At 32.9% G+C, this 13,451-nt stretch overlaps 1 protein-coding gene across 2 annotated transcripts in view; it reads left to right on the top strand.

Moving 5' to 3' along the window:
- Nucleotides 1–13,451, top strand: part of LOC129218272 (inactive selenide, water dikinase-like protein) — a 257,798-nt gene that overhangs the window by 136,455 nt on the left and 107,892 nt on the right. For both annotated transcript variants that reach the window (XM_054852500.1, XM_054852501.1), the window contains one exon: nt 10,254–10,366. In XM_054852500.1, coding sequence (XP_054708475.1) covers nt 10,254–10,366 — 113 coding nt within the window. The remainder of the gene's footprint in view (nt 1–10,253; nt 10,367–13,451) is intronic.

Below are 13,451 nucleotides of genomic sequence, written 5' to 3' on the forward strand. Positions count from 1 at the left end.
TGATACAACTAAGTTCTTAAGATTAAATTCCTCATTTTTTCTTTTCTTGACAATTATACAACAATTTAACCCAAAATATTAAATTTATTTTCATCTATAAGTAAGACGTTGTTCCAAAACGTTTTGAGCTTATTTATCATTGATTTTACGAAGGAAAGCGTAAGCTTACTGTTTTTCGCAGGAACAAGAAAATTTCTGTGGGAAGAGGTCCCCTTTAATCCAGCTAATCAGAGAAGTTGGCGAACAATTTTTTCGTGAAAACTAAACGTAAAATGTTTCATTCAATTCTGCAGAAACTTTTTCAGCACTCAAATGTGTATTTTTCAATTTTTTTTTTATCTGTAAACCTCCGATCACGCTTGGTTAACTTTGCCAGTTGACCTTTTCTTACCTTGTTTTCGATCCGATTCTTGTCTTTAAAGCATTTTATCAAGCACTTCACTATGGAATGGTATAAATTAACTAATTTAGAGAGATTTCAAACCAATTTATGGCTACTGTGAGGGAGAAAATCAAATTTCGAATCATGTTTGTTGTTTTCTACGCGTACCTGCCATTTTAAAACAATAAACAGAATATTAGGGAATAAATAAACAAAAAATTAAAGGCAAATGACTTTACAGTGTCATTACTATGCAAAAACAATAAAAAAACCACATATGATAATTTTAATCATGAATTTATTCGAAAATATTTCAATGTACGATGACTTTTGTGGCGTATTTTTTCTCTGTCTCTTCGTTTTTTGACAAATTTCAAAAATAAAATCTGGCAATATTTTGAAAAAAAAACTGCTGAGTTTTATTCAGAATGGCATAGAAATCTTATGTAAGAATGGGGGGGGGGAATCTTAAGTACCCATACATGGGGGGAGGGGATCAATAATTGCCAAAATCATCCTTATGTAATTAATGATTGGCCCTCGAAATAACTGTGCGTCTCTTATTTCTCTACTAATAATAAGGCTGAAAGTCTCTCTGTCTGGATTTCTGTCTGCATCTCTGTGATGCGCACAGCGCCTAGACCGTTCGGCCGATTTTCATGAAATTTTGTACAAAGTTAGTTTGTAGCAGGGGTGTGCACCTCGAAGCGATTTTTGGAAAATTCGATTTTGTTCTTTTTCTATGTCAATTTTAGGAACATTTTCCGGAGCAAAATTATCATAAGATGGACGAATAAATTACGCAAGTATCACGACGTGGAATTGTAACATGGGAAGAGCGAATGAACATAGCCAATTGGCGAGAAATTCATCATCCATATATTTGTAAATATATGGGCTAATCAAATGACCTTTTAATTTTCTCCTCCGGGCAAAGTCGTGCGGGTACCGCTAGTTTCAAAATAAAACTGCTTCTAAATTCTTGAAGCTGATTAAAATTATCAAGGCTTCTCAGTCTGAGTCGAAGAGTCAGAGTCGCTTGAAAACCTACCGACTCCGACTTGGTTTTTTTTTAATTTTCAAGGACTTTCCTTACATTAAAAAAATAATAGGGCCCCTTGCTCCGATCACATATATAACTACGTACTAATTTGCAAATAACCGCAATTGGCAAACAGATGGCTTGATTATTTGTTGAATTTTTGGTAATACTTATCAACGTCAAACTGCTAGTTTGCTTGTTTTTATAACGTTTTTTAGAACCTGTCGGCAAATGGTTTTGTTGTCGATAATTATGGAAAAAGAAGTAGTTTTTGAATCTGATGTTATCACTGTCAAAAAAAAGTATTTATGTATTTTTATCTTTTATCTCATATAAAAAATAGCGAAAGAAATGTATCCTTAAAAACTAAAAACAAATGGGGAACCTCCTCGTCCCTCTCCTTTGTCTAACATTGCTTATGATAGCTTTAAAATGTTCTTTTAAAAGGAAGCTCAGGTTCTGAATCTCCCTACCCTTAATCAGGAAACAACATGACAGTGTTACAATTAAAAAATCTAAATAAGTAGCGATCAAAAGAACATTGTGATACATGTTTTGGGACGCAAAAAATATTTTCCCGTTGTCGATATATGAGATTTTAAAGCCTATGGGAATTTTAAGAAAAGCGAGTCTCGTTGTTCCAAATTTAGCGAGTTTCTATGGGGACAGACATCTTTCTCACGCTCTGTAGATATGGATGTCCTGCCACATGCAGACGAGAAAATTGTCTGTGAGAAATTGATACCTTCAATCTCTCGCCAAGTGTTTAAGTTTGTCACTTTTCTTAAAATTTCAGGAGACTTAAATACCTTTTATCTCGATAACGAGGGACAATAGCAATAATTATTATCAATTTTGTACAGGATTTTAAAAGGCTGAAATTTAAGAAAAAAAAACTTTCTTTTTTAATATAACTTACTTGCTCGTTGATTCCGTTTGTCCGAAAGTCTTATAGGCGGTCGCTAACAGTTACCAGGCATAGCGTTGCTGGAGATTTCCAACCTATTCTCCAGACCTATAAACTGGAGAGGTGGTGCTACCATATACCGTGCCCAAGTCGGGCTCTTTCTCATTTAGGGGCCTCATTGACTCAGGAGTCGCTCCTTTCTGCTTTACACTCATGCTGGCTACAGGAATGGGGCTTAAGTCTCATAAGTGGCATTAAAAACAACAACAAACTGCACCCTAAGCCATCTCAATTGATAATACATTTGCCTTAAAATATAAGTATCAAATTTTCAGAGTCAATTGTGTAAAATTTTGTTTTGAAAACATCCTTGTCTTTGTGTCTACTTCAATAATGATCTTTTTATCGTCAATATTATTTTCTACATAATTTTCATTATAAACAAAAACTACAATATTTGGAGATTTTTTAAATTTCATACAAACCCAATATTCGTTAGGCAAATTAATATGAACAATTTCGTTTATAATAGATTTGTACGTGGTTATTTCAGTTTCATCTGCGGAAAGATCAAGTTTTATTTTTTTTAAACAGGGAACATTTTTTTTAACTGCATAATTCCTGATGGACTTTTTCTGTGATAATTTTTTAGTAAAGTATGTTGGCAGATTTGGAAAAATTGTCGGAATTGCCTCATCTTTCAAAAAAGGTTTTCCCCGAGGAATCAAAACTTCATCACCATTTATAATATGCTTAAAATGCGTTTCAATAAAATGTTTTTCGAAATGCAGAGCACAAATTGAGCAATATTTATCAAAAACTTTTATCTAACCTGGGAATTAACGAATTCCTAGTTTTTCTTCATCTGCTGGAGCTTTAAAAAGTGTAACTTTTTCCTTGAATGTTTTGTATCCACTTTTGCACCCTGGTACGAAACAAGATGAAGCTTTATTTCTTCTAATGTTCAACTTTGATGCCTCTATTAAAAGCCTTAAACGCTGTTTCATGAAATATTCACGGAATAAAGGTAAAAAAGAGAAACGCGAAACTAAATTGTAACAAAATCCCGCTTCTACTAATGTAAACACCGCGAAATTGAACGTGCACCTCGACCGCACTGCCCTCTACCGGTTTTCATACAATTTGTCTTCAAGAATCATGGGGAAAAAAGCGCCAGTCTTAAAACTACTCTTTCTAGGCACTATACCCAAGACACTGTTGAAGATTGCATTATATACGGTCTTTTAATTTTTAATAACTTTTTGAAGTCAGAGCCTCCCATAAACTACAACCTAACATAACTGACAACTCACCAAATCCTGAATTAAACACTTATTTAACTAAACACAAAATTAGTTTTTAAAATTAAACCTACTCTGTTATGTTAGGTACTAGTTCATAGGAGGCCCCGACTTGAAAAGGTTATAAAAAATTAAGGAGACAGTATATAATTAGTTAGGTATTTAAAATAATTCATCGTATAGTTATTAAAATCGGTGTTTGTTTTATAATGGGTGTTTATTTGTTTTTTGTACTGGAATTGTAAAATAAATTTCATTTCTAGTTTTTGGGTAGGAAATGGTTTGTAAGTGTTATCGGTTATTTTTTGCTTTTTAATTCCTTGGTTGATTTTTGAAGGCTGTTTTTTTTTTTTTTTAAAAGTAATTTACTTTTTACTTTTTAGTGGTGTAAATATAAAATAAGTTCGTAGGATGGAGTATGGTATATGACGTTGAGGCCTTTCTTACGTGCATGTTGAGTCTGAAAACAACTAAGATGAGCACGATCGATGGAAAAAGAAATAGACCATAGCGTCTCCGAGACTTCCAATGACTGTGAAGAAAGGCTTTTTCAAATGCGCAACTATGTACAAAAATTTTTTGTCTTCATTATTAGTTAAACTTTATCAAAGTTTGCTTTCCGAAATCAAAATGCACGAGTATTGCTTTACAGCAGAAATCGCTTAAGTTTAAAATTGGAACATTGTAAATTATATTTCACAGCAATACATATCACACAACCCTCGATAAAGCTGTCATACATTTAGGAAAATAGAACTTTGCGAAAGGACGAGTATACATAGCTCTCAACATAGTCAAGGCTTGAAGTAATAGCTTGATCTGATTTAGAACCCTTTAAACTTTTAACTAAACCTCACGATGAACAAGCATTAGCAGAAATGCAAGAATTGATACACCTCATTTCTGATGATAAGTATAGACTGGGTTCAGTGTTTAGTTAGAACCATTTAAATGTTTACGGTTTCCCAAACTACAGATAAACTGTAAATTGCAAGTCGTAAAATTGTAAATTATAAATTGTAAAATTGTAACTTATGTTTCACAAGAATACGTGTCATGTAACTCGTGATAAAAGTCGCATGGTTCTTCAATTGCCCCCATTATATATGAAGATAAACTATTCTACTAGAATGAATTTTATGTTTGCTTCAGAGAATCCCTGATTCAATATTTTCATTATGATTACTCAATGCTTTTAGTGCTTTCTTTAACTATGGGTTAAGAAAACACATACCTTAGTTTTATGGCATTTTTTTAACAATGGTTCTTATATTTAATTGTTTGTGAGGGAAATTACATGAAATTGTTTTTTACCCATAACTTTTCTCTAAAGATCAAATAAAGTAAATCAAAGATTTGGAACCTTGGAGTGAAGTTAGACCTTCCCTTAAACAAAAAAAAAAAATCATAAAAACTGGTTTACTAAATGAGACAATATACAAAGTTCATAAAGTAGGAATCGCTTTAAATCTGAGTATGATATTTGAAAAGTTCCCTCAATTTCATCAAATCCGAACTTGATTACCATTAGACCGCCGGGGAAGTATACCGTTTTCAAAAAAAAAAAAGAATTTTCCTAATTGGTACAGGCAGTGGTGTGCACAGAAATTTTGGGGCCTGTCAACAAATGACTTTTCTGGGCCCTTCCCCATATTGTTTACCCTTATAGTTCACCTCTAGTTTTAAAAATATTGGGCCCCCTTCATTCTCAGGCCCAGACCAAGAGGTGTTCTTTCTCCGCTCCCCCCCCTCCTACTTGCACGCCCATGGGTACAGGTGCCTTCGTGTATTTATAGAACATAGTACAAAGAACTAATCCGGCAAGTTCAGAACCTCCTCCTTTTTTCGAAGCCTGCTAATTAGTATAACCCTAATTTCAAATTAAACTCCCAGCATTTTGGAATATTAAATCCAGAATATTGGTCGAACTTAAGAAATCAGACACCAGTTACAACATATTATTAAATAATTTAAATCATCAGGGTAGGGGTGTCCTGTATTCAATTCCCCTTGAATTAAACACTACATGTGTTTAAAAACTGAATTGTCAACAAAAAAAAAAAAAAAATTAGTGAATAAATTAAGTTATTTTAGTTAAAAATAATACTAAGGTAATTGATTCAGCTATTAAAGTAGCAAAATATATTTAATTTACTGCTTTGCTATGCAGTAAAACATTCGTGACACCTATAAGTAAAAATTAACAGGCGGCGAAATTTTATCATCCATATGCCGCGAGAATTCTTGTTCATGACAAAGGCAAAACCTGTGCTGTGAAAATACACTGGTCTCGAAAAAGCCACATGGCCTGTGACGTAATACGCCCTCTGACATACGCTGGATTACGTATCCACAATGTGTGAAATTCAAAGTTTCTTGGATATTCTCCGGGACCCCTTATCAGATCCAGAGCAAATTACCATGGGACTATCTGAGAAGTATACCCTTCCAAACAAAAGATTTTTTTAAATTGGTCCAGTAGTTTTGGAATAATCCGAAAACATGCATAAAAAGCCTCATGACTAAATCATAACCTCCTTTTTTGAAGTCTGTTAAAAACAGCTTGTAAAAGAAATATTTTTAATTAAATTATTTTAGTATTGGCTTTTAGAGTCCTATGATAAACATTGGACAAAGTTGAAGCAAAAAAAAAAAAAAAAATAACCATCGATTCAACGTTTAAATTTTTGGCTCATAAAAGAAAATGGCATTGTGCTTTAAAAACTTGAAATAAGCGTTAATACAGAAATAAAGAGACTTTTCATTTATTTGCATCCTAATAAAGCGAAGTTAGCTTGAAAAAAGAACAAAATATAATTCTCATATAGGATGCAAAAAGATTGCATTTTTCAAAATGTAGGCATGTAAAGAAAAAAACGGTAAATAACAGTTTAAAATTAATTCTCCTTTTTAGCATCCTAAAATCAAACCCATATAACTTTCTCCCAAAATAACAGTTTAACATTGCACCGCCAGATGCTAAGTGGCAATAAGTTTGAAGTTGGTAACCCTATTACTATCTGAAGCAATCACATTCCCCCACCCCACCCCACCCCTATTGTCATTTGCAGTTCTTAGTTCATTTCGCTATATACTATTGTTTATTAAATCATGAGCAGGGATCAAAATGCTTATGACGCCTTTTCATAGAAGGTTGACCATTTTCGGAGAAATTTACAACAACATCACTGCACAAAATTAACAAGCAAAATTATAAAAAAAAAAAGCTGACTTTCAGCTGTTAATATATTTTAAAGAAACAAACAAGCATTATATTTATTTGGCCATAGTACTGTCCAACCATCACGAGAAAAGCCACTGCCGAAATGTCTGCTGCTATAGCAACGAGGTGCGTTTGATTTCTCCAAGGGAAGCTTAATGTTGGAAAAACCCGTATGACTGCACAAAAGCGAGCAGATGAGTGGTGAAATGGCGCCAAAAAGCCTTCCTGCTAACCCTTTCAGAAAATGAACGAAGTCCGTTTCTATGGCAGTAGACGGATGGTGGTGGCTTTTCTCGTGATGGTCGGTCAGTAGTTTATTGCTTACAAGGTAATACGTGTTATTTTGATTCGAAATTTGCTCTTTCAATAAAATATTTGTGAAAGATTCGTTTTTGTTTATCAGGATTTTGTGAAAGGTCCATTTTGGTTGATCGGATTTTTGTGAAGGGTCCGTTAACGGACCCAAATTTCCTCTGGCCAAACCCCTGATGAATGTGACATGATGGGTTCACCACTACCCGCCAGAAGTGAAGCAACACTCAAAACAGTGGGTAGAAGCTGGTGCTCGGTGCCAAAAGAGAGCAATCGATCCTTCTGTCGGAAAGGTTTTGGGGTGCGAAAATGTTCGTCTTCTACTGAAAACAAATTTATTATGATGAAGTAATCCAAAGCTTTGTTTCCAAATTCACTCCATGATAAAATTTTGAAAAGAAACTTTTCTTAATTTTAGTGAGCCGTAAAAAAATTATTCATTTACATATTTAAATGATTTATCTGCAATTTACAGGGATATTTATAATGATTCTAAGATAGCAAAAAGACTCAAATTATCTGATAAAAGTAAGTACATAATAAGTTTTGAACTTGCACTTTACTTTAAATCCCTCCTTATTAAGAATAATTTTTCATCATTCTTTGTAATTCATTTTGATGAAACAACAACAAGGCATTTTAAAAAGCAATTGGCCATCATTTATCCTACTGATATGTGGATTTATACTTCCATTTCATAATATGTTACTGTGTTGAAGAATAAAAGATTGAATGCATTTTATTGTAGTTTCCAAGATTGAATTTAAAACATTTTATTATCCACTACAAAAATGAAGCTTATTAATTACATTTAAGTTTAAAAAAACTCGATTTTGCTGTCCTAAAAATGTCCTAAAATATTATCGAAACTGTGTCTTAAAATTTTTGAAATGACTGCTCCGACCCCTAGTACTATATTTTTGAAAACTTAAGAGAGACAAAAAAAAAATATTTAATACATAAGATGTCGTAACTTTGGGACATTTTTCAAAGTTTTACTCCTTTCCTATCTTTATTTTAAAAGTAAAGAAGCTTAAAAACCATTAATATAATACGTTAGTTGAGTATTCCTCTTACAAGATTACGGCAAAAGAATATCTCAAGTTGCTATGGTGTTTCATGAAAAAAAAACTGCCATAAAATCTCGAAAGTAACCCCTCTATCGATTATAGCTCCCTCCCCTTTTTTGTGGAAAGTGAAATCATTTTTAAATCCCCCCCCCCCCTTTGCCATGAAAATTTTTCAGATAATCTTCATTTGCCACTCCCTCCAAAAAAAAAAGGAAAGGATCACATTTTCTCTTTTACTTGGAAAGCATTTACAGACGTTTAATTTCCCGCCCCATATGCAGGGTTTCTTTTCTAAAAAAAAAAAGAAAGAAAGAAATCACAATAATTTGAACAAAAAAGAAAAAAAGTCTCCACTGTTGATTCCTTCCAAAATGTCTAGACTCCTTTTGATGCAATGGCGCCTTTTTTCTTTTTTGTTCATATGTATTACAAAAGAAATTTATATGATTGTACTGCCCTTTATTCATTTTCGAAGGAGCATTTTTGTTCTGACTTGTGAAAATGAACAATCTTCAACACGGCGCCATTTTGGAAATGCGTTGCTTAAAAAGTAGTGTGAAACTTTAAAAATAACCTTTTTTAAAGGAGAAATAAAGTAATTGAACTAGTTTACAATCATCAAAAATGTATATTTTACTGAATCAAATAAGAGATTTGTCTGTGTTTACGTTCGCGAACTTTGTGTGTAAAGCTCAGTTTTCGAAATTACGATCTTGATAACGAATTTGTAGCCGTGATTGCGATTTTTGCTTCTATTCTGAAACAAGAACATTAAGATTTTGCTTCTTTTACTGTAACCTTATTGCATTCAGTACATGATGAATTTTCAAGCAATAAATTATAGGGGTTTTGCCAACTTAAGGTGTAAAATCCTTTCTTTCGAAAAAAATGGCGCCCACATGCAATTTATTACTACTAGAAAATTATGACAGGTTTTTATTAATTAATTTTTCACTCTTAATTAATATTAACTCTTATTTTTTGTACTCTGAAATTAATACTATTAAAAACAATTATTTTGGCTAATTTTTCAACAAACTCTCGATTATCACCCCCCCCCCTTCTGAAATTAACAAGTTTTGTTTTGAAAATAGGGGGGGGGGGTTATTTTCGGGATTTTACGGTAATTTGTTTTAATCTTACCCCAATGTGCCAATGTTACCCTACTATTATTATATAGGTGCATTATCTACATTAGAAACAGCAAGAGAAATTATTTTATATTAATCCTAGAATATTATGTTTAGCAGGTCATAAGAACAATATATTCTACTTAATTGGTAAAACTCAAGATTACAGATATTATTTCAAACTGTGCTTTTAAATGTTACTAAACAAACAGATAATAAAACAAATATTATTTAAACCCTTTGTATATTTAAGTTTTTGTCATCCGAAGTCAAAAGATCGCTTTAAACTTGCAGCTACTTAACATTGAAAATTTCTCTCTCCCAAAGTTACCCCTTGAAAAAATAAAAATTTGCAATGTAGAGGTTATAAATAACATGGTTATTTCTATGTTTTATCTCTTCAGAAGATTTTTTTCAATGTGTATACAGATCTGAATGTTATTTGGTGTGTGCAGTTCGTGAAGCGTAAGCAAAAGTTTTACCAAAACAAGAATTTTGAAAAACAAAGGCTGTAATAACTTCCCTGTCCCAACAAGTGTAGTGGAATAGGGTTTTGACAAATGCCGTTAGGTAGCTGCACAACACAAGTCTACTCAACAGAAATGATTTCAGGCTTAACCAAAGCAGTGTGTCCCACAGTGAACCCAGTAAACTAAAAATTGCCCTCTGTCTCAAAGTTAGCCACCCAGTCCCAAAGCTACCCTGTTTTATGGTAATATAAAGCTAACTCCGTTTTAAATGTATTTTTTTCTTTTTTTTTTAATTTATTTTTTTTTTAATCTATCTACACTCAGTAAAATTCTAAGTGCTTGAAGAAAATCCCAGAGATTAAATGTTAAAGTATTGCTATGTGTAAAAGGGAGTTTTATTTATATTAATGTTTCAGGACTGTGCATATGAAGCTGGATGTAATGTGACAGGAGGTCAAACAATTATTAATCCTTGGTTGACAATAGGTGGTGTTGCCACAGCAGTATGCCAACCAAATGAATACATCATGTAAGATTTCTAGATTTTTTTTTTCATTACATTTTGTATGATTGAAGTTATGAATTTTCTGTTTGTTTTGTCTTGTTCATTAAGGAAAAGTCTATTGAAAACTTTTACAAAGATAAAAAATTTTGCATTGAAACATTCAAAGAATTTTCAATAATATTGGGCATAGCTGGATAATATAATATAGGCTCATGCCGTACATGGATATAGAGATTCGGGCCAAGCGATGTGGATATTTCTATATCGTGATGCATCACAGTGTAATTCAAGTACAGTCAAACTCTCTTAAAAGGAGTGCAAAGGGACCGCTCAATTTGCTTGTTATAACTAATGAGCTCAAGACTAATATCGTTGAATGGATTACTAAATTAGAAATATGACTAGAAGTGCATGATGTTGCATGAAAACCTTGAAAAACAGCTTTTAAAAAATAATTCAAATTTATTTTAAAATTTAGTAAGGTTAGTCAAAAGTATATTAAAAACAATTTAAGCAACTCGAAATAGAGCTGGGTAATGTTTTAAACACACATTTTTGCTTAAAAGCAAACGAGAGTTCAAGAAACGAAGTCAGAGAGAAATCTCAGAAGAAGTGAAGTCCCCACACAAAGCCTTTCCTTAAATGCTGAATCATCCCATTGGCATACCAACGCCAAAAACCACTTCCGATGCACGCCAGCATAGCGCCTAGCCAATGAGCATCAAGCACATGCCAATCTATTACTACGCATTGTCGATCCCGTGAAAACGTGACGTCATGAATTGGCAACCCACAGTCTGCTATGAGGGCAAATCAAAAAGTCTTTGGGCCTATTTTTTTAATCCTTAATATGACTGGGAATACAAAACGAATTCTTACCATACATTTAACCTCTTCAACGCTTTTCAAAAGTCGCGGGGCAATTAAATCATTTGAACTATGGTCTTCTGATATTCCTTCTTGTTGGGGTTTGTCTTCAGTTTTTATCTTAAGTTCATTGAACTAAATTAAAGGAATACAGAACCCAACGTCAAAAGGCCGTGCCGTCTGTCAGTATTAAATAAAACATACTCAAATAGTTTTAAAAAATAATATTTATTCTGAAAATATCACATTTCACATCATGTAAATCATTTAAAGACCCAAAATAATTTTGACGAAAGACCCCCTCCCCCACCAAATATCACATAAAATTCATAGTTGACTCGTAATACAAGCACAATATTTGAAGAACATGAAATGTATTAAAGAAATTGTAAAATGTCACCTTCCTTTGCCGAATTTGCATGTCCACTGTGCCGAAGACTTATTGAACAATTCATCAATAGCGTAAACCAACATTGTTGACATTCCAGTTAACAGTTCCACCACACACCGACCGATAGGCTCCTCGGCTCTAATAGAGCTTCCCTCATCCACAGCAACAACGATTATATCAGACACCGGAATATGGTTTGAAATTTCAGGATACCAAGCAAGTATCTCCAGGAAATTCAACTATAAACACCTCACCGTTGTCCATCGATGATTCACTCAGAGAAAGTCTCAATACCATCAGAAAAGCACAGGTTAGTTGCTTGGAACACCGGCCATATTTACGACTTAGGCCTAGTCCATGTCGGCTGCATACTAATATCAAAGCAAGCAAACATGTTCCACGAAGGTGACATCTCACACCACACTAAGTGAGTAATTTAAAACTTGTAAACAACATAAAACACAGAATAAAGTTTATTTCATGCCCTGCTGTTTGCTGCTTTGTTATTGAAATTAGAAGTTGATGCTAATGCTAAGCCTAAATTTTCAGAGTTCATTGCTGCCAGTTTGTGACTCAATGATTCCATAAGTTATAAACGTACACTTACAAAATAAATATTTCCGCATTCTATGAACAAATCTCTATTGGGGAAAGCGCAAAGTAAAATTTATTCAGATCTTTTTTTGAATCTGAGATATTAACAAATATTGAAATTTTGCCAATTTACAGTAAAACCCCTTCTAATGGACACCCCTCAAAGGCGGACACCTCTCTTATGCGGACAATTTTTAATTCCTCAGTTCCAATGCAAATAACATTATTAAACCCCTGTCCTGCGGACACCTCTCTATTGCGGACAAAAAATTTTATCCCGCTAGTGTCCGCATTAGAGGGATTTTACTGTACTTCGGATTTCAAATCACTCTTCGAGCTCTTTTAATGTAAAAATAACAGTAAAAATGATTCAGATTGAAAAACTATCTATAACTAACTATCTGCTCTAATTTAGTAATTGTTTATGAATTTCTTGATGACGATATCGTGCTTTAAAAAATCAAAAATTTCCGAAAATTTCATTTTTTCCTCTATTTCAGATGTTTTTTTGAGGATGAGGGAATGCTCTAAATTTACTCAAGTTTTTTTACGTAACATATTGAAGTGTCTTTTAGATGCTACTAAATTTTAATCATTGGAATCAGCGTATTTTTGTTACTAGAGTAACTTGAACTAAGGCAAAATTTTATTAGTTACTTCTTTTTATTGTAAGTTTAGCAAAACTAACCATTTCTTTCATGTTTCATTTTCTCAAAAGCATGTTTATGAAGTACTTGCTAAAATGTACATTTTTTAAAAATCGAAATAAATGTTAGATATACTTGCTTTTGCATCATTGAGTCGTTTATCTAGTTTTTTGAATTCTCGTAATTTCACATAAGGGTCAATCCATACAGGTTCCATACAGTATAAACAACTCATTCATGTTCAAATATTTCTAAGTTATAAAATTAAAAATAATTATTTTGAAAATTACAGTATTGTTACAAATTCTGTAGATAGTAATTATTTTTGTGATTAATTTGTCTAAATTTGGCGTTTACTAAATTATCTGTCATCTAAAATTATTGCACTGTAACCTGTAAATAGTTTCCTGTAATGAATATACAGCCCCTATACAATCGATTGAAGTATACGGGCCCCCTATTTTTTCATTGATAAGATTTGTGAATGAAAAGAAATAAGAAAGTGGAACGGTGTAGCATTTTCTGGAATTGTTGAGAGATCTCTTTCGGTGTGTATAAAACGCCGTTACGCATGATAAAAAGTTTAGTTTCGATTGAGAATTTCTACTGA

This window comes from Uloborus diversus, chromosome 3 (genome assembly GCF_026930045.1).
Source record: "Uloborus diversus isolate 005 chromosome 3, Udiv.v.3.1, whole genome shotgun sequence".
Lineage (NCBI taxonomy): Eukaryota > Metazoa > Arthropoda > Arachnida > Araneae > Uloboridae > Uloborus > Uloborus diversus.